At 42.2% G+C, this 21,865-nt stretch overlaps 1 protein-coding gene across 7 annotated transcripts in view; it reads left to right on the top strand.

The window, feature by feature from the left end:
- ECT2L (epithelial cell transforming 2 like) overlaps positions 1-21,865 on the top strand; it is a 106,541-nt gene that overhangs the window by 33,252 nt on the left and 51,424 nt on the right. For all 7 annotated transcript variants that reach the window (XM_087718360.1, XM_087718359.1, XM_087718357.1 and 4 more), the window contains 8 exons: positions 2,364-2,492; positions 6,026-6,118; positions 7,098-7,280; positions 8,149-8,252; positions 10,438-10,649; positions 13,386-13,533; positions 15,646-15,719; positions 16,705-16,861. In XM_087718360.1, coding sequence (XP_087574486.1) covers positions 2,364-2,492; positions 6,026-6,118; positions 7,098-7,280; positions 8,149-8,252; positions 10,438-10,649; positions 13,386-13,533; positions 15,646-15,719; positions 16,705-16,861 — 1,100 coding nt within the window. The remainder of the gene's footprint in view (positions 1-2,363; positions 2,493-6,025; positions 6,119-7,097; positions 7,281-8,148; positions 8,253-10,437; positions 10,650-13,385; positions 13,534-15,645; positions 15,720-16,704; positions 16,862-21,865) is intronic.

Genomic DNA, 21,865 nt, shown 5'->3' with positions numbered 1-21,865 from the left:
AATGCCATGACCATGTTGCTAAGATCATTCACTGGAAATTGTGCCAAAAGTTTGGATTTGAGTACAGCAAAAACCTCTGGGAACATCAGGTTCAGAAGGTTTTAGAGAATGAGAAAGTCAAGATCTTGTGGGACTTCAGAATTCAGACTGACAGGCACCTGACGGGCAGCCCTTGAAGAGTGTTCGGAGACTTCAACTTGTCCAGAATGTAGCCGCGTGAGCGATAGTGGGTGCACCTCGGTACACCTACGTTACACCTATCCTTCGCGAGCTACACTGGCTGCCTATTGGTCTCCGGATACGCTTCAAGGTGCTAGTCGTCACTTATAAAGCCCTACATGGTATTGGACCTGGGTACTTGAGAGACCGCCTTCTGCCGATTACCTCCCAAAGACCCATTAGATCCCACAGACTAGGCCTCCTCCGAATTCCATCGACCGGCCAATGCCTGCTGTCAACCACCCAGAGGAGGGCCTTCTCTGTGGCTGCTCCGGCCCTCTGGAACGATCTCCCCGTGGAGATTCGGACCCTCACCACCCTTCAGGCTTTCCGTATCGCCGTTAAGACCTGGCTGTTCCAGCAGGCCTGGGGCTGCTGAGTTCCATCCCCTCTCGAACTGGAGTGCTAGTTGAGACCTTTTAAAACTGTTTTGTATTGTTGTTTGTCTTTGTTCTTTCCCTTTTGTATGATGTCCCTTCCCTCCAGGTTTGTGAGCCGCCCTGAGTCCCTCGGGAATAGGGCGGCATACAAGTTGAATAAACCTCTAAACCTCTAAACCTGGCCCACAACACACCTGACATAACAATAGTTGAAAAGAAAAAAGTATGTTTCATTGACGTTGCAATACCTGGAGATGCACGGATTGAAGATAAACAGCAAGAAAAAATCACAAAGTACCGGGACTTGCAAATTGAAGTTGAGCGATTTTTTTCTCCTTGATTAAGAGGTCATAAGATCTTCTGAGTGTGAAATTTAATTATTTTTGACTCAGCCTAATAATATTTCTCTAATTTTCTCATCCTCCATTGAAGTTTAAGGACCATAAAGTATAGCATGGTATAGTTGATCATCATAATTTCCATAACTAGTTTTCAATCATCAATCTTTATTTTTCTGCAATTTATAGTGGCAAAAACATGAAGTGGTATAAAAATGCATTAATTTCTTCACTTCCCAGTAACTTCATTTACTCCCATTGCTCAATATGGCATGATTTCCTTATTTAGGAAAAATACAAACAATATTTTAGGTATTTTTTAGGTATTTTAGGTATTTATTGGGATTTATATGCCGCCCTTTTCCCTGAGGGGACTCAGGGCGGCTTACAACGACAAGGGAGGGGAGGTGCAAGGTCAAAACAAAACAATATGTGAACAACAGAAAAGTAATAAAAACCCAACTTTCATTCAACAGTCAAACACTCGGGCGGGTAATTAGGAACCTATCCCCAGGCCTGCTGGGAGAGCCAGATCTTGAGGGCTGCGCGGAAGGTCTGGATAGTGGTGAGGGTGCGGATCTCCATGGGGAGCTCGTTCCATAGGGTCGGAGCAGCAACAGAAAAGGCTCTCCTCCGCGTGGTCGCCAGTCGGTATTGACTGGCAGATGGAATTCGGAGGAGGCCCAGTCTGTGAGATCTAATTGGTCGATTTAGGGAGGTAATCGGCAGGTAATCGGATATATAGAAGCCTAATTATCTTTCCTCAGCCTTTTATTAGATTTATTAGATTTTAAGCACTTAAAAAAATAGAGATCCTGATAAAATAAAAGAAAATTTGGGAAAGTAGAACAGAAAGAGAGTATCAGACAAGAAGAAAGCACAAAGAAAAGGGGTTTTTTTCTGCCAGCCCAAGATTTAAAAAATTAGAAAACTCTTTTATATTATACCAACAAGATATCCTTGCCCTGAACTCTGGGATAATCTTTATATATCATCATCAATGCAGATGGCAATTTGCAAAGGAAGAAAGGTTTTGCTGGTTCCTGCCTGAGTTTGATTAGAATCTAAAAATATATACAAAAAGGAGCAGGAAGAGGGAAACAGGACAATTCTTACACATTTCCTACACTAGGAAGAGATTATTGTGGCTCTAAAGTTAAGAGATAGGTTCCAACTCATTAATATCAATGATATCTATCAATCTTATGACTTCTTTTAAAAATAATAGACATAGGATTTTGTGCATCTGAAGAGTAGCAGAATCAGAGTCTGGCATTTTACTTTTACATTTTCTAGAGAAAAAAATTGAATCGGTCAATACTTCCTGATGGGGTATAGTAGTAGAATCTTTTTGCAGTTCAAGACAGTTGGGATTCTGAATATTGTCCCTTCACCTTAATTGTACCCTTTGCTTAATTTTATTTAGGTTACAACATCAATGCCCCAAATCTTCTTAAACCTGAGGTGAGAGAGTTTTGGAAGCGCTTAAAAAGTTGCATTATCTCACCAGAAGAAGGTGGAAGCATAGACCTCTTTGTTCCTCTGGCAGCTTCAGGTCAGTCTAACTTGCCACCCAGAAAAATTGGCATCTTTCCCTTTGTTTACAATAGATCTACTCAAACAGGAAACTCCTTTGATTTGGTTGTGGCTTCAATGGAGCTACCATGTGTTATGCAACGGTTAATTACATGGCCACAAACCATGAGTGGTTTTGCTTCTCCCCTTTTCCTTCCCAACCTCTTTTCCTTTGGGTTGAGCCTTTTAGATGTTAGCCAGAAAGTGGGCGTTATCAGCACTTATTCATGTTTTCAAGTAATTTCCCCAGTACAAACATAACCAGGGACATACATTGGTCAAAAAGTCAAGATGTTGATTGTAACTACCGTATTTTTCAGAGAATTAGACGCAGCTTTTTCCCTCAAAAAACAGCTTGAAAATCTGGGTGCATCCTATACATTGAATACAGCATTTTTTGCCTTCCGAAACCCCGCCCCTTCACCTAAATGGCTGTGCATAGCCTTTAGGAGGGCAGAAATGCTTGGAGGGCAGAAATGAGCAAAAAACAGTCAGTTTTTTGCTCAATGTTACCCCTCCAGCCCCCAGGAGCACTCTATAAGCCTCCTAAAGGCTATGCATGCCATTTTTTTTGACAAAAACGGGCTCATTTTTGTGAAAAATGAGCCATTTTTTGTTCATTTTTGGCCCACCCACCCCAGGAACACTCTACAAGCCTCCTAAAGGCTCTTCATGCTCTTTTTTTGGAAACAAAAAGCGGGCCCCTTTTTGCAAAAAACGAGCCGTTTTTGGGAGGTCTGCAGAGTGCAAAAACTTTTTTTTCTCTTCAAAATCTTGGTGCATCTTGTGCTCCAGTGCGTCTTATACTCCGAAGAATACAGTATGTGATTGAAGCCCCAAGGCACACGCATGTTCGTGTGTGTGTGTGTGTGCACGCACACCCGCACATGTGTGTAAGTATGATTGTTTTGGGATCACCAACTCCCCACCAATATAATATACTGGCTGAGTATAACTTCATTTAATTTAGCTTCACCTAGCAAAACATTTGGGCTATCCTCAGCTGTATCAGAAGTGGTCTTCAAGAGCCAAAGACCTTGAGAGTTGGTCCAAAGGCCAAAGTCTAAAATATTGTTTAGTGACTTGCTTTTCATGTTCAGATTAAAAAAGAAGGAAGTCTTCTCTGATGGATAAAAAGATCCAGCAATCCAATTTTCTCTGATGCCCTAGCTTTCTCCTTCATTTATTTATAGAATGTCCTGTGAAGAGTCTTTATCACCCTGTGAAATAATATATTATTCACCAACCATTATAGAGAGTGTCATCTCACCTGCCCACCTCCATACAGTATTTTTATCACAGTATTGTTATTATACAAGACAGAGTTCTGTGATAACAGACTCAGTCAACAGAAATAGCACAAAAGGGTCATAAAATAGGAGGGAAGAGAAAGCAAAAGGCACATACTGATTAGAAACATTATTCCGGGTGATTCCCCCCCCCCCCTCATAATGGCCATAACACCTCATGGTGAACCTATTCCAGAAGGGATGCAATGCTGTGAGATCACAGTAACTGGGTCAAGGAAAGATCTCTTCGCCTTATTCTTTCAAACAGGCTGTAAAATTAAACTGAGGGAAAAGTAACACCACATTTCTTATGGGCTACTGATTGCTCAACATAGAGCATGTGTTTTCCTATCTCCGGGAGGAACAGGCAACTGCATTAGAGTAGAGTGGAGTGGAGTGGAGTGGAGTGGAGTGGAGTGGAGTGGAGTGGAGTGGAGTGGAGTGGAATGGAATAGAATAGAATAGAATAGAATAGAATAGAATAGAATAGAATAGAATAGAATAGAATAATGAAGGGATCTTGGATGTCTTTTAGCCAACTCCCTGCTGAGGCAGGCAACCCTACACCAGTGATGGCTAACCTTTTTTGGCTCCCGTGCCAAAAGCGGGGGGAGCGCAGGGAGGTTGTGCATGGGCGTGCCATACCCATAATGCTATGTGTGTGATCCAGTGTGCATGTGCGCGCAACCAGCACACCCTCCCCGGATTTTGGCACTGGTTTTTTTACCCCCTCCAGGCTCCAGAGGCTTTCTAGGAGCCCGGGGATGGCGAAAACAGCCCCCCTCAGGCCCTCCGGAGGCTTCAGGAGCTTCCCTGAATCCTGTGGAGGGCAAAAAATGGACTTACTGGGAACCCAAAAGTTCAGGAATTGTGACTTCCGATTTGTCCATAGGGCCAATTTTCGACCTCCAGAGCTTTCAGGAGGCTTCCCTTGCACGCCCTAACAAATGGCTTCGTGTGCCACCTGTGGCATGTGTGCCATAGGTTCGCCATCACGGCCCTGTACCATTTCAGACAAATGGTTGTCCAATCTCTTCTTAAAAACTTCCAGTGTTGGAGAATTTACAACAGGGGTGTCGAACTCACATCGTCACGAAGTTGTCATGTGACGTATTGTGACTTCCCCCTACATGATGCATTTGACCCACTGGCTGCGAGTTTGACACCCCTGATTTACAACTTCTAGAGGCATGTTGTTCCACTGGTTAATTGTTCTAACTCTTAGGAAATTTCTTCTTAGTTTTAGGTTTCTTCTCTCCTTGATTAGCTTGATGTTTATTTTAGGGTTGTAATTGCTACATTCTACATTTTTTCAAATAATGTTTATTAAAAGTTTGAATTAAACAATAAAAGATAATAAAGACTAAAAGAAAAAATGCAAGAAAATAAATATATAAAGGGGGGAAAAACCCTTCTCTCTAAGAAAATGACCCCTCACCCTCTTCATGACAAGTAGACAGTAAACAATTCCCTAATCCCTTTACCTTCTCTTAGCTAACAAATATAAAGCTCTTCACCTTACATCTATTTCTTAATAATAGGCAAATCAAACAAGTAACTATGTTTTCAATGAAGTTACCAGCAAAAGATCCAAGCAGCGTTCTAAATTTTTAATCAACATATACAGTATAAAACTCAACATTCCTCATCTTGTAACTATTGGCTGTCCTTGACTTATGACCATAATCAAGTCAAAAAATTATGTTGCTAAGCAGGACAGTTGTTAAATGAATTGTGTCCTATTTTAAGGCCTTTTTTGCCACAACAGTTGTTAAATGACTTACTGTTAGCTGTTAAGTGAATTGTGGGGTTGATTTTGCTTGTCGGAAGCCAGCTGGAAAGGTTCCGAAGTATGATTGCATGACCCCAGGAGAGTGCAACCATCATAAATACAAGTCAGTTGCCTAGCGTCTGAATGTTGATCATGTCACTAGGGGAACGCTGCAACGGTCATAAGCATGAAACTTTTTTTCAGTGCCGTTGTGACTGCGAATGATCGTGAAACAAATGATTGTAAGTCGAGTGTATAACAAAATACCATTTGAAAGTCAAAAAATGGCCCCAATATCCTAATATAAACAAAATAAAAAACCCCAAATTTAACATGAGAGAAGGAACCATTTCTCCTTCACAAAAGACCAGTCCCCAATCCATAACATTCCAAATAATATCTTATCCTCAAATACATGCTACACTTTTACAGGATTACTTTAATCATTTTCAGAGGCAGGAAAAGAGATCCTTTCACAGCTGACTCATCTAACTGGAGCATTCTTCAGGACTCCCACAGGAATAGCTACCGGGTCTTATCAACACAGTAGGTGGAGAAAATTCCTACATATTTGGGAAGATCTACATCAGATATTTGACTGCTGGCCATATTTTAAATCAGCTGCATCCCGTCTTATTTTCCTCAAAGTTGCTTAGATTTTTAACAGATGAGCTTGCTAATAGATTACAGGTGAACAATGACATTTGCTGGCAATGAACTATAGCCAATCAGAAACTGACATATCAAGTTTAAGGATCAGTGATCTGACTTGGCACAATAAACAGATGCAAATGGCATTTTGTAATAGGATCCTGACAGAATCTAAACAAACAGGAGCAGGTTCTAGAATCTTCTCAGCAATACTAAGAATTGAATGGATGAACTATAAGATGCCACTGTAAAACAATGTTGTCTGTATATGCATGTATGCTTCCACATGTTATTAAATTGCAAGATGTCCAAGCTACAGGTTTGGAACAGGGGAAACTGGAGAAAAAAGAAACAAATTCAATTACATCATTAATACTAATACTTTCATGTTGGAAGTATCAAAGTCTTCCATGGCAAAAGAATTTGCCAGTGACATCATCATTGGCGGTGGGAGCCCAGTTGGGGGCTCCTTTCGTGTCCTCGTGATGTTGCCCATTGAAGTGGTACCATTTATCTACTTGCAATTGCCCACTTTTGAACCGCTGGATTGGCCGCAAGCTGGAGCGAGTGACAGGATCTCACCCTGTCCTGCAGCAGCAACAGGTCTCAAATGTGAGACTGCTGATCATCAGCCCAGTGTTCTAACCTCGTGACCTACCATGTACCTACTACATCCTTTATATGCAGCACTGCTTTATTTTCCAGGAGTTTTTAATACAGAAAATAAAATTAGCATTTTCTTATTTGATACCAGGTTGGTGCTTCCCAAATCTTAGCCAATTCTGGGGGGAGGGGGTTGGGGCGGGTTGTTGCAGAGAGACTGGAACATAAGAAATAGTCCATGGACAGGGAAATGACTTTTGTATTATTACAGTCCTCAGTGAATGGCTGGGACATCAGAAAGAAAGCCCTCCTCCGTTTCTCTATCTCACTGAAGTAAAACTGCAAATATGGCTCAGATTCACCGAGCTGCTGGAAGAGGCACTGGATGTTGTCAGGCAAAAGCTGAATCCATATTTTTTTGATTTGCAAAAGAACATGGCTGGCAAAATTCTTGGTAATTTTTCTCATTATGGTCTTCTATGTATATCTGAAATAAGAATTCCATTGGACATTTTAGACTTTTGTCAGTATAAAAATTGCATCCCACCCTAGCAACGGTGTTCAGTTTATTATAAAGATAGATGATATTTTTTGGCCTGGCCTGTACATTACAGATGTGGATTTTTCCATGTTGTTTATTTGTGCATGCTTGTCAGTGGTGGGTTTCTATTATGTTCATTATGGTTCGCTCGCGCGTGTGCGCAATGCTTCTGCACATGCACAGAAGTGTCTGGGTGGGTGGGCAGAGCCTCCTGCCGCCGCCACTACAGTTCACTGAATCCGGGCTGAACCAGGAGCAACCCACCTCTGATTCTTGTATGCCTTCAAAGTCAATGTTGACTCCTGGCAATGGCCTGGATATGCTCCTGAAGTTTTATTGGCAAGATTTTTGCCTTTGCATCTTTCTTAGCGGGTGAGAAAGAATGACTAGCCCAAGGTCAGCCAACTGGTTTCATGCTTAAAATGGGACCTAAATTCAGTTTTCTGTTTTCTAGCCTGGTATGTTAATCACTATCGCAAAGTGGCTCTCTATTTTCAATATAAAATCTCATTATTGAGTTTGACTCTTGTTCAAATACTCATCAGGTTCAATGCTGTTTGGTTGTAGGCAGTCATCTAGATTTGATTAGATGCTACCAACCAACTCTCTTTGTCTAGATCTGTTTATGTGCATGCTCAAGTAACTGGATAATCAGAATATACAAAATAATCTAATTTAAAGAGAATTCCCTATTTTTGTCCCCCTTTAAACAAAACTATGCAATGACAAGTAGCAACCCTGTGAGTGTGACATCGTAAAGTAACTAATATTTCATACACAGGTCAAATTATGTTTAATACTATGAGTTGGTCCAATATTCAAGACAATGAAGGAATAATCCAGATTTTGGCTAATGGATTAGTTGAACTCTCAAGAGGAAACCATGTATGATAAGTGTAATCTTTTAATGTACTATATATTAATATTAAGTTGCAATGGCATCACTTTGACTTCAGGACTTATTTGAAGTCCTTCCATTGGCATCATTGCACTATCTTGTGATAGGTGCTTCTCATTGCTAAGGAGGCAGGGTAATATTACTTTGTGGTGGTGCTGAAAACAAGGAATTAAAACCCTGGTTCTATGCACAAACTATCATTAAAATGGGCACATCATTGTAATCCCCGTAGCCCTAATGATTCTTACATCTTAGATATGTGGGATCAGATCTAAGATGCAAGAAACAATACATGGAATAAATTTCTCTATGAATTCACTTACTAGCCTGATAGCCGTTATGCCCCTTTTCCGACAATCTTCCAGGGGAGGATGTGAGCAGAACAGGGAAAACCTGCAGCATCTTTGTTTACAGGCCAAGTAACTGGTTATAGCATTCATTTTAGTAGACCAGAAGTCCCTATTTCAGATCTACATTATGTTTCTTACAGTTCTCTTCATAAGTTGATCTCACACAGAAGGGTATAAAAGAAGACTGAAACTAGGCTTCCTGCTCCAGTACTATGGCATTTATGCACTTAGTGCCACAGTTATAAAGCAAAACCTATAATATACAGTGTCCGCCGTGTGTGCAAAAAACAGCAGAACATGTTAATCTCTTCCTCTGTTTTTGCACATAACTGTATTTTTAAACAACAGCTGAACAGTACTTCCCCCACAAGTTAAGATGCATGCAGTGATAAGCAAGAACGTGATTAGAAATGCTAGTTCTATGTTTTGACACAATGCAAATAATTTAATTTAGTTAATGAAGAATTCTCTTTATTGAGCAATCAACCACAACGTATTCCTATCCCTGGGCTTTTGTAAAGGTGAATAAATGTCCTATTACAGTCTGCTTGGGAACAGTTGCTCTCAACTGTTGTTGCTTTGAGAACAAATTGTCATCAGTATCCTATTGCACAGAAGGAGATGGCCACAAAGGAAGCCAATCTTAAACAGCTGAATAATCTGCCATGAGTTTTTCCATATCTTCCACATCTATCTGCCTGTGCATGACAGCCACTATTCTTAGCATGTGACAATAAAGTATTAACCTGATCAATGTGTTAATGTCATGTGTTTTCACTGCCTTTCTTTATATGTGTGCTGGGAGAAATGATTCCAGATGAATTCTCTGGTGAATCATGCCATAACTTGCTACTAAATTAAGATGAAAAGAAAATAGTTGAAACATTATCTGTACTTCCTCTCTGACTAGTTGATTGGCAGTGGTTGTATCTGCATGAAAGGAAACAATAGGCATATTCTTCTAACCTGTATGATTCTTTAGGAAAAACCCCTGGAATTTCTATCATCTTTCCTCATGAAGAAATGTAAGAATGGAGAACTTGGAGACCAGGATCTCTTGACCAAGGGCACTTCAGAATCAGGATTTGATGTGCTACTTAAGGTACACAAGGATCAAATGTTGGGTTTTCGCTACTCCTGTAATTTTTAGTTTTGTCCTTATTCTGTTTGAAACCTTTTCCTTGACAAAGTGAAAGATAAGTGGTTTGTCATAAGATTTGAGGTCTTTCATGGATCATTACTTGATTTTTTTTATTGAGAGGGTATAGTTAGAATAATTTTATATCCCTGAATTGAAAGGAAATAAATACGTAATTTTATTAAAAAGATATTTGCACTCTAATTCTCTGCTTCAGAATTCATAAAATTGAACTCATGTATAATGTATATGTTTCCAGCATAGAAAATGTAATGATTGACGTGGCCTATTTTAGCTAGTGCCGTGCAAGCCAAAGTTATTTCAGTAGCTCATGCAAATACCTACTGTAAATGTGAAAAGAGGATATTGAAATCTTCAGATCAGTTGTGCCAATCTATGAACTGTATGATGTCTTACTTATGAGAACAAGTAACGAGCAGTACTATATATTTTAATTTAAAAGCAAAGCCCAATAAGGTTTCATCCCAGGTAAGCATATGTAGTGCTGAATCTAAAGAAGCTTTTGAAATAAAAGCAATATGTTTTAATCTCCTTATGGTTGGATATATGAAAAGAAGCTTCCAAGTTGCATAGCCAGAAATCAGATAGTAATACACTGCATCAGGCTTTAGATGGTTAAAATAAGCACATTAAAAAAAAGTTGTCTCTGTCTTTGAAATTTAGATAGATGAACCTCAAGATGTGATAGAGAAGCGCCAAAGCTTTGCCAGAGAACTTCTCTTGAGTGAGAGAAATTACGTGCACATTCTGGAAATTGTGAAAGATGTCTATGTTAAACCATTAAAAGCAGCATTGGCATCCCATCAGGCCATCTTAAGTGATATAAGTATTCCACTCATCTTTTCTGATGTCTTGGACATTTTACAAGTAAACAGGTATATTACATTGATTACTTTGAAGCATTCCACTATTTAAAACTTTTAGAGATAAAACAAAGCAATCCCTAGTAACCCAGCACTAATAAATACTCAAGGGTTTGGGAATATAATAATTTGAACTGACTAGTAGATTTTCTGTAGACATAACTTCTTTCTAATCTGGATGGAGGGATGGACAGACAGACAGATAGACTTTTCAGTCAGTGTTGACTCCTGGTGACTGCCTGGACAAATTTTCTTGGCAAGTTTTTCAGAAGTGGTTTGCCATTGCCTCTTTTTAGGATTAAGAGTGAAGGACCTAATATCATCCACCTGGCTTTGTGGTTCAGGCAGAGCTAGAACTACAGCAGGGCTGTCAAACTCCCAGATGTGTCATGAGCTGGCCACACCCACACCCGGTTTAGCGAAGGGGAAAAAAGTGCCAATATGTCGCATGACGCTGCCGTGATGATGTGCGTTTTACACCCCTGAACTTACAATCTCCCAGTTTCTAATGCCTTAACTGCTACCTCAAACTGGTTCTCTGTGTTCCAGTACAGTTAACTGCTTTCTAATCTGCTTTGTTAAAGAGTTATAAATAGGAGTATACATTGAATATGATTCCAAGTGTTTGTTTTCAGTGAAAAGCAGGATAGGAAGCTGGACATTTCAGATCAGGAGCAACTGGGTCGATTTCCAAATGAAAGTAGTAGGGGCACTGTTTTCTGTACAAGCCAACCTCAGCCCTGGTTCCATTTCTGAGCGCCTCCATTTCTAAACACCTTAAGAATAATTCAGAAAAATTTGGATAGGTATGGAGAAGTTCAAGAAGAATGATTAGAAGACTGGAAACAGAGATCAGGCGCAAAGCACATTGGTACAGTGAAGTACTACTCTTGTAGTACCAATGCAGTCATATTCTTTGGAAAACTTGGTACAGCTGGGCTTTCTCATGTCATCACCATACAAAAAAGCACCTCACCTTCACCAGTGGTCCCATCACCGTAGGAATGTGTCTGTTCAAGCGAACAACCTAAGAAAGCAAACCATCAGTGCAGCCCCACTGACCTTTGATATGGTTACCTCAACACTTCAAACAGGAATCTTCACTTGCATCAATATTCTTCACAAAATGTCTTTTCTAAATGGTTTGCTTAGCTTAATAAGTAGGTTTTATGTGGTTATGAAAGCACTTCTCCAATACCTGGAGGGGTGGCACACAGACAAAAATCAAATGCTATTTGTATCTTCTTGGAATGTAGATAGGAAAGTGGATTCCATCTGAATGTAGAATAAATATCCCAATGGTAACAGCATATCAACACTAGAACCGGTAAGGGAGATGGTGAACTCCCTTTACTAAGGATAGCTAGCTATTCATGGTACTTTAATTTGGATTACTGCACTGAGGATCGGGTTGGATTTGGTGGTTCATTTAAATCAGAGGTGGTATTCAGCAAGTTCTGACAGGTTCTGGAAAAGTGGGTAGCAGAAATTTTAAGTAGTTCAGGTAGTTTTAAGTAGTTTAAGTAGTTAAGGAGAACCAGTAAATACCACCTCTAACTGGCCCTGCCCCCATCTGCCTCCCGAGTCCTAGCTGATTGGGAGGAAATGGGGATTTTGCAGTAACCTTCCCCTGGAGTGGGGAAAGAATGGAGATTTTATAGTATCCTTCTCCTGCTATGCCCACCAAGCCACGCCCACAGAACCGCTAATACATTTTTTAAAATCCACTATGATTCCCCAAGTGCGTGGCAAAGCCACAATGTATTATAATGTTTAGGATAAACATTTGAGAAAGTTTAGTAGGTCTCCTCTCTTTTGTAAATTGGTTGGCAGAGAATCTCCCAGTTTTGATAATGAGATAAATAAATAGCTAGAGAGATTATTCTTGACAGTATTCTTGATAAGAACTTTGCCTTTTTTCCAAGATTCCTCCCTCCACCCTTTTCTAAATCTAGCCTACAGTCCTTAGCAATAGCAATAGCCTTAGATGTCTTAGTTTCCTCTTCTGGCACTCAGGCCTGACTCTGACTTAGTTAGGTTAGCCAGGTGCTGCTGGCTGATAGAACCTCAACTGTTACAGGCAAGTCTGGATTAGCAAGCATTCCACTTCATGCAGGTGATGTAACAAAATTTCCCACGGGTAATTTTGCCTGAATGCTTAAAGAAGTTTCCCCCCCCCCCCACAAATGTGGGTCAAGCAAAGTATCAAATTTGCTAAAGGTTATACAAAGCTGAGTTTCTTGTTTACGTATGTATGGATAGCTCTAATATATAATCACCTGTAGTAATTCTAGATATGAGGAATCACTTGGTATAAGGCAGGCTGAAATAACAATACCGGGGATTCTTCTTAGTAAAAAATGCATTGAACAGCATCATTTACAACTGCCAACTATTTTTCAAGGGACAGATCCTATTCTACCACTTTCTCAGATTTCTACTTGGGTATGTGCTGAATTTATCAATTTTTAAGAATAGAATATCTTAATGTTGGCCAACTGAATATTGAGCCTACCTGCTATAAATTAATATCACAGATTAATAGTTTTCTGTAGCCTTACTGGGATCTTTTCTACTGGAGTAGAGGCAGACCCATTAAAGGTAAGCCTTAAGTCTTGCCTCCTGCAAACTGGGAGGGAGATGGCTCCTTAGATGTAGAAATATAATGTTGTCATCTCCAGCTGTTGCAACTTGTCTGCAACCAGATAGAAAGATAGAAACACCCTTCTGTGTGTGTTTCAAATACAGGTGTTTTTTAGCTGAGTTAACACGAAGGCTTAATGCATGGAGCCCTGCCCAAAACGTAGGAGACATATTCATTAAGTTGGGCCAGCAGTTTCAAACCTATGCAAATTTTTTCAACAACTATGCAGTGATTCTGAAAACTATTGATAAGGTAAGAATGCATCAATCTCTCAAGATATTCTCTACAGGTTTATTTTATTAAACATACTCTTGCTAATTCATTTAAAATGCACGATGGGCATTTCCCTTTTAACAACTTTTAAATGGTGTCAGTGATTGAAGCCTTTGGTTTGTGACTAGCATGCATACAACAGGTTTAACTGGAATTCTCCTCATCTCAATGGAGCCAGAAAATAGGTTTGAAGGTGCCTGGAGGATTTTCCTATTCCTCTCCCTTGAAGTCAGCATGTATTATGGCAAAAGGTTTTTGCTATTTAGTTGTTTCTTTTTAATCTGTTCATTTCTAACCAGATATCACTGTTTGTGTTTTCCCTGTAATTCCATCCATCTTGCTGGACTAACATTGCTTCCGTCTTCTCATTCATAACCTATTTTGATATTTCAGTTGATTTTACTATGTAGCCCATCTCTCTGTTTTTAGATAGTTGTGCTCTCCATCTAGTTTAAGTCAGTTACTATGTGGTTTTTTCCATTCCACACAATTTCAATTGATGAAGGGACAATTTTAACAGGATTGTTTCAGATTTATCTCCAGAATTGACACTTGGCTTATTTTTGCTATACAATAAGGAAATATAAGGAAAGCAATTCTTGCCGTATCAGATGCATAATCAATATTGTATTATCCTTATCATTATCCATGTCTGTGAACCAGATGGCCTTAACCTAGTTTGGGCTGTTCATTGAGTTCACAGTATTTTCTACAGTATTTTCATTACATAAAATGTGTTTCTTCCAATCATAATCGTACACAACCACAGACTCGGGCTCAAATTACAGTTTAATGCCTAGTTTCAAGTTGGCACAAAGTTACATGCAAATCATGGCTTGTGGGAGTGGATTTTTTTTTCTTATCTGATCTGCCCACCCAGAGAATTCCTAAACTTCTCAAGACAACTTAGAAAAGATAACTGTTAAACCTCAGTTATCATTATGTTAATTGGGAATGATGGGCTTTATAATCTAATGCATCTAGGACAGATTGTTGGAGAATAGTGTAATCATACAAAAATAGAGGGATGCACATCATTGTGGAAAACTCTAAAAGGAAAACAAGGCAAAATGTTTTGGCAATTTCATTAAGGCAATAGTCTGAATACATTTTCTGCTGCAGCTCTCTTTAGCAACTTTTAGCACATGTTTGATGTGACTTTGTCTTGCTGATTGTTGAAAGAAATCTTTCTTTAATGAAAACATCTTGACCTGAGCAGATACACCAGACTTCTAATTAACACTCATAATACCATGGTATATATCCTTTAGACAGAAAGCATTTTATGAACTGCCTGACCAAAGAAGTGAAGAGTTTTGCTGAGACAGAGTGCTAACAGAATGGGGCAAGGTGAAATGATATCTGTGTTAGAAAAGCTGAGGGGTGCCCTAAGTTCCTGGAAAATAATAGTGAAGTGTAACAGAAACAAGACATTTGTGTCTAGTTCCCCACTGCTTCAGGTTTCAATGCAATATCTGGAAAGATGGATAGTGTCTCCAGAGGGAGTGAAAAAAGAGTGGACTTGTCATTTTTCCCAAGCTTAGTTAGATTCATGAATGTGTTGCTTAAAACTTTTAACTAGTAGTAATTGTATATTAAAATATTCTTATAAGTTTATATTCTGTTATCTGCAGTTCAAAACTATTTGAAATTATTAGGTATGATTGACTAGAAATTTATTTCTTCCTGGTATCCATTAGTAAATTCTTCAATATTTCTCATTTTTTGTTCTGAGACCTATTTGTGAAGGTCTCAGAAATTAAAACCAAACTATGAATTTAATCCATACTTATACACCATATGATTTGCCTTCATTTGAGTCCTTGGTTTTGTCCCTCACCATCATTGAAGAGAGATTTAGTATAACCCAGTTTCCTTGATGGGTAATATTCTAAACACATGACTGAATAATGTTACAATTTGTGAAAGCTCAGTTTAGAGATAGCTCAGGATTCTAATGCAGCACCTTTAGAAACTGGCAATTACAATGTTTTCCTTGTTGAAAACTCTCTGATTGGACCAGATTAGACAATTGTCCTGTTTCATACATAATCTGGTCATCATGATCATCCAAACCTCTTGTTTCCATAGTGCCGAGAAACTATTCCAGTATTCCGTGCTTTCTTGAAGACACATGATCGGACTGTGGTTACCACCATGAGAAGGTAACCCAACCTTATTTCACATAAGGATTGTCATAACCTGGGAGCAAAACAATTGGCACACGTCTTTTTATTAAAGTTTTAATATATCCTCTGTGAGGTTGGATTCGGACTTAAAGAGGGATTCCTAATAAATAAGGCAAAAAGCAAAGTTAGGCTCTACCAAATAATGCTTTTCAGAAAATTGTTTCAGGAGTATGTTGCCAAACATGTCTCCGGAACTGGATTAATCTATGAAGTTGTTCTAGATACACAAAGACCCAGAAATTTCTTGGTCTGGCTCTGTCAGCCAGGCCTTCAGCCACATTTTCTTCACAGGATAACATTAGTACCATACATTCTTTTTTCATCTAGAAAAAGCACACTAATCTCTTCTCATTGGCAAGTTTATACAGTATATCTGCTTCCATATATGTGGAAAGGAAAAATTCTATGGTTGCATAGAAGGTAGGAGCAGAAGCAGTACTAATTTCTTTCCATTTCATATTCTGGTCGGCAAAAAACTATTTTAACTCCTGATTTTGGCTCTTAGATGAATTAACGTAAACACTAGCTTCTTCTTTCTTCATTCTTTTTCTTTCATTGGATACATTGTCCAATATATTTTGGGAGTGTCTCACACCCAGGAAGGAAGGGAAATGATAGGTAGGCAGCTGACATGATAATTTGGCCTATTGGCTAAACAATCTGCATATCTGGTGCTGAGGTCTTCTAAAGTTGTGATGATGGTGGCATTGACATTAGAGAAATCTTCACTGCAAAGTAAAATAGAGTAATCTATCCAGCATGCAGATCATAGCAGTCTGTACAGCATTCAGTTTTATTGGTAAGATTTTTAAAGCAGTTAAGTTGCTTGTAGAAATATGGTGCTTCTACCATATGAGTTAGTTGACTTAGCTTTAAAATTTGTCTCTTAACAATTTGTTTTGACTGTACTTATCTGCCATTTTTCTAAATAAAACATTTAATGTATGTGTTTCCTGTGTAGCTTACAAGAACTTCTGCTCTGCCCTGCTAAGAGGGTCAAAGAATACATCACTCTCCTCTGTGCTCTTAGACTTCACACTCCTCAAGAACACACTGACCACGAAGACTTGGCCACTGCAATTAAACAAATGAAACAACTCAGTGCTTACATAGACCAGGTCTGTCTTCTACATTTGCTTTAGCACAATGATTATTTTGCACCCTTTTAGATGAATGGGGTTTATTTCATGCTACACGGAATATCCTCTAGTTTAATGAACCCAAATGGGATTGTGAAATAGGAGTGCCTCCTCCTCCTTTTTTAATGCAATGGGATTCATGGTTTCCGTCACATTCTGGAGCTGCTGTTAGTTGCAAAAGGAAAAACCAAACCCAAACTAACGATATGATATTTCCTTTGTGGCTAATAGGAGGCCAAAGTAGCAAACTAACTGAGAAATTCCAGGCACAGCTGTTCAGTTTTATGTCTTTGTAGATTTTTCTAGATATGCTCATACTCAGACAGTAACTATATAATTTTTTTTCAAGCAATGGTACTATAGCCAGCAGAATTCCTATCACAGGGAGAACTTGGTTATTCTCCAGAATATTCTCCAACCCATTAAATAGATTGTAGACCAGGTTTAGCACTTTGTATGTGGTAGTGGATGATCCGTCACATTGCGAGGCTTTGGGGGATATTCTTGTACAGCTGGATTTGGATTGTTATAAAATAGATAAACTTTCTCACTTAGATTTGTGATTACATTGATCTATGCAATAGAAAATTAAAGCCTGTTCATTGTGTCTTCTGACTGCTATCTGGTGTTCAGGAACAATATGTGCTCCTACATAGCGGCTTTCACCATCTTCCCATTTTTGTGTTGTAAATAAGTTCTGCTCTGTCTTAAATTGATGGATTTTGAGGTATGCCTAGGATACCTGGAGAGATTCCATTGGTATGGGGCCACTCTAAAAGTCTAGCAGTTGAAGTAATTTGCTGGTGGGAGATGTACTGTTTTATACAGTTTTTGTTAATTGGAATTTGGATTGCCACTTTGGTGGTGGCATTCTTTGTTGTTATTTTTTGATATGCCTACCATTATTTTGTCTGCTGATAATATCTTTTTCTCTTGTAAATTTGATCCTGTTAAAGATGTTATTGGTTGTATTGTGTGTGTTTTCTAAGTGACTTTTTTAATTATGACAAATGTTTTGTACACTCAACTGAATCTACATTTTGGATTGTATGTGTGGGAGGCCAGTTGTTTCCAGATGTTGCATGACTGGTTTCTGAAGTGAGGTGTGGGAGGAGTAACCAATGGGTATTAACCCAGCCCTTTTGCCTAGGAGACTGAGGTAATCTTTTGAAGCCACACCTACGTTCCTCCTTCTGACCTCCCCAGATTAACCTCAGTCTCCGGCCTGAAAGGAGTGTTACTCTGACTTTCCCTTCACTTCGAAGACTCAGGAGTTTTTTTCCTACAGGATTTCTTCCACAACCATAGGATTTTACCTTAGAGTTCTTCAGCTTCGTTCCACCCCTCCTCTGCTGTGCTCAGCGCTGCTGGATTCCAAGCCTCGCCGCTTGCCAGTGTCTGCACGCGCCCCGAGTGACCGGACAGTCACGTAAGAGGGGGAGGAAGCCTCCACATCGCGGGGGTGACAGGAGTGACCGCGTGGCCTCCGAAAGGGCCGACGAAGACCAGCGAGGCCCGGGGATCCATCGGAGATCGCCCCAACGCTCCCCAGCTCCAGGAGGAGGCTCGGACCGCAGATCAGCAGTCGCCATCTTGCCGCCGTCATCTTGAGCACATGAGTGAGCGCGTGATTGCCGTTCTCCTATGGACGCCGAAAGCACTCAAGAGGCACCAGAGAAGCCAGAAGAGGCTTCCTTTAGGACCTACTCCGCCGGTGATCCAAGGAAGGCTCCAGAGCGGTGCCTGCCGGCAGTCCAGGCCACAGATCAGTGGCAGAAGAACGAAGAAAGCGGATTCAGGGGCAGAAGACTGAATCCAACCCTTTAAAGCCGGCTGCGGAAAGGAGGAGGTTGGTGGTCACCGCAACTGTGAGTAAATGGCGGAGGCGGTTAGGAACAGGGATGCTAGGCCTAGAGCCCCAGGGGGTGTGGGTCTGGACAAAGGGACCTCTGGGGGAGTCTCCCTGGCTCCCAGGGGGAGATCCCCTACTAGGAGGGACAAAGCCAAGGCCCCCAAGAAAGCAGCCCTTAGGAAGCAGGCTAGGACGACCAGGACCTCGGCCAGAAATTCAGGGCTACCATCAGCCCTTCCCCCTCCAGGTCCCGATCTCCCCACAGGCCTCCAGTCCTGGATGAGGCCCGGGCAGCATCCCCTGGTTCCCCAAGGGGCTCAGGCAGAGGGCACAGCTCCCTATCACCCCCCCCTATTGCCTGCACCCCCAGCGGAGTCAAGAGCTGATCCATTTGGGCGCAGGGCCCCCAGTCCAACTAGGCATCGGTTGGCTCCTCTATCCCCTGACCCCAGGGTATATCCCCAGCCACCAGAGCTCCACCCTGCCTTACCTGAGCTCACCAATAGCTTTCAGGATATGCTAGCTAGGGCCTTAGCCCAGGTGATGGCCTCTGGGATAAACCAGCAGCCTCAGAGCTCCAGGAGCAGGGCCCCCCAGGAGCACTCCAGGAGCCACCAGGAGCGCCCCAGTACATCGGCTGCTAGAGGAGCCAGGTCTCCCTCCCCCTCCAGTGCAAGTGAGGCTTCCGATTTAGAGGAGGGAGAGTTGAAGGAGGTGGGGTTCTCTGAAGATGAGGAACCCCAGGCAGAGGACGACTCCACCATCGCTGGCCTTTCCCCCCCTTCCCTATTTAGCTCCTTGCTCCGCAAGGCAAGTGCCACGGCAGATCTGGAAACCCCCCCCCCCCAGATCCTAAGCCTGTGTCCGATACACCTAACACTAGCAAGGGCAAGAGGAAGAAGGGGCCTTTCCATAGACCACCCGTGGCTAAGGAGGAAATCCCCATGCCAGAGATGTTTCTAGAAGTGCTCAAATCCCAGTGGTGAAGCCAGGGTCTTTCCCCACTCCAGGGGGAAATGAGAGAAAATTCTATAACCTTAACCTGACCTTTGCTCAAGCTCTCCAGGTTCCTGAGGTGGACAACCCGGTTGCCACCCTAGCCTCAGCGTCAGCAGTCATCACAGGTGACATCGCCAGCAGCCTCAAGGCAGAGGACAATGAGGCAGACATTGTGTTGCGCAAGACGTTCCAGGCTATAACATGGGCCATTAGGGCGGCCGCTTCGGCTTCTTTCTTTAACAGGTCCACGGTGCTGTGGTTGGAACAGCTGAGGGACAGGACTCCGGCCTCAAAGGTTCGCTTGTTGCAGGACATCTCCAAGATCCTGGCAGCCACGCAGTTCTCGGCGGACGCCACACTGGACGTAGTTAAGTATGCATCTCGGGCAATGTCTTCCTCAGTGGCATCTAGGCGCCTGTTGTGGTTACGCCATTGGCAGGCAGAGTCCCGGATGAAGTGGCACCTAACAGGAGCAGACTACACCGGTGATAAGCTGTTTGGAACTGCGCTGGATCCTATCCTGGTGGAGGATAAGAACAAGCGGAAGGTCTTCCCAGCGACTACCAGACGCTCAGACTTCCGGCATGCTCCATATCCCATGAGAACCTCGGACAGGCCGCCTGACGTGGAGACACAGAACCAGAGGTACCAGAACCCCAGGTTCCACAGGTAGGGGGATAGGCAATTCCATAGGGACAGGTTCAGAGGCCAGCAGCAGGGCAAGCGGCCCTTTCGAGGTGGAGGCGGTCGCCCCTTCTGCAGATTCAAGTGAACCATCCTCGGATCATCCTATTGGTGGTCGTCTCTCCCTTTTTGTGGATGCTTGGGAACGAATCGCCTCGGATGAGTGGGTTCTTCAGACTGTAAGGCTCGGGCTGCAGTTGGAGTTTCGCTCACTTCCCCCCTAGTAGGTTCCACACCTTCACCTCCTCCACAGATCCGGCCAAGCGGGCCCTTAAGGCCAAGGCCATCAAACATCTGTTAGAGATCAGGACCATTGAAAGGGTCCCAGAGGGGGAGAAGGGCTCCGGTTTCTACTCGAATCTGTTCCTAGTCCCCAAGAGTTCAGGGGGGTGGAGAGCCATCCTGGATCTTAAACTCCTCAATTCCAGGGTGGTCTACCACAAGTTCAAGATGGCCTCCTTAAAATCCATCTTAGAGGGCATCCGACCGGGCGATTTCCTGGCCTCCATTGATCTCACAGAGGCCTATCTTCACATCAGGATCGCTCCGGAACACCGCAAATTCCTTAGATTTTCCCACGAGGGTAACCACTTCCAATACAGGGCTCTTTCATTCGGGCTGGCCTCAGCCCTCAGGACCTTCACCAAGGTGTTGGCTGCAGCCGCAGGTCAACTGCTCTCCTTACCGGTCCGCCTGTTCTGTTATTTAGACGACATCCTAGTCTTAGCTAGGTCCCCAGAAACTGCCAAGCAGGATTCTCCATTAATTTGGAGAAGAGCCACCTGTTCCCATCCACCAGACGCCAGCACCTAGGATCCATTATAGATTCAGTTGCTGGGGAGGTCTTCCTTTTCCAAGATCGAAAGGGCAGCATTGTACAACTGGTTCATGAAGTTCACAAGTTACGCTCTGTCCCTATAGTTCTTCTTTCCAGGCTCCTGGGGAAATTCATCTCCTGCATAGGAATCGTGCCGTGGGCCCGACTACACGCCAGGGAGCTCCAGTGGTTCCTACTCCCATACCAGAGAGCCAGGACGAGTGACGCCAGCTTCAAGGTCTGGGTGTCACCCCAGGTGCTGCTCTCGCTCCGTTGGTGGCTGTCCCCAGCATTGAACAAGGGATGCCTCTTCAGAGAACCAGCAAGAAAGATTCTCACCATGGACGCAAGCCTCTTCGGCTGGGGAGCTCACCTGGAGACCCAGATTGCCCAGGGCTGCTGGACTCCAACAGACCTGCGCAATAACATAAACTGGCCCTTCGTCACTTCAAGAGCACGGTGACCGGACACTATGTCTTCGTCCTGACAGACAACATGGCGGCCAAGGCCCATGTGAACAGGCAGGGTGGCACCCATTCCAAGGCACTTCGCGACGAGGCCCTGCGACTGGGGAACTGGGCAGAGAGACATCTCCAGTCCATCAAAGCGGAACACATCTCCGGGACAGAGA

The sequence above is a fragment of the Thamnophis sirtalis genome, unplaced genomic scaffold (genome assembly GCF_051295495.1).
Source record: "Thamnophis sirtalis isolate CommonGarterSnake01/CBP01778 unplaced genomic scaffold, rThaSir2_p1.2 scaffold_6, whole genome shotgun sequence".
In the NCBI taxonomy this organism is placed as follows: domain Eukaryota; kingdom Metazoa; phylum Chordata; class Lepidosauria; order Squamata; family Natricidae; genus Thamnophis; species Thamnophis sirtalis.
Note: the sequence above shows the minus strand (reverse complement) of the source record. Positions and strands in the feature narration are given on the sequence as shown.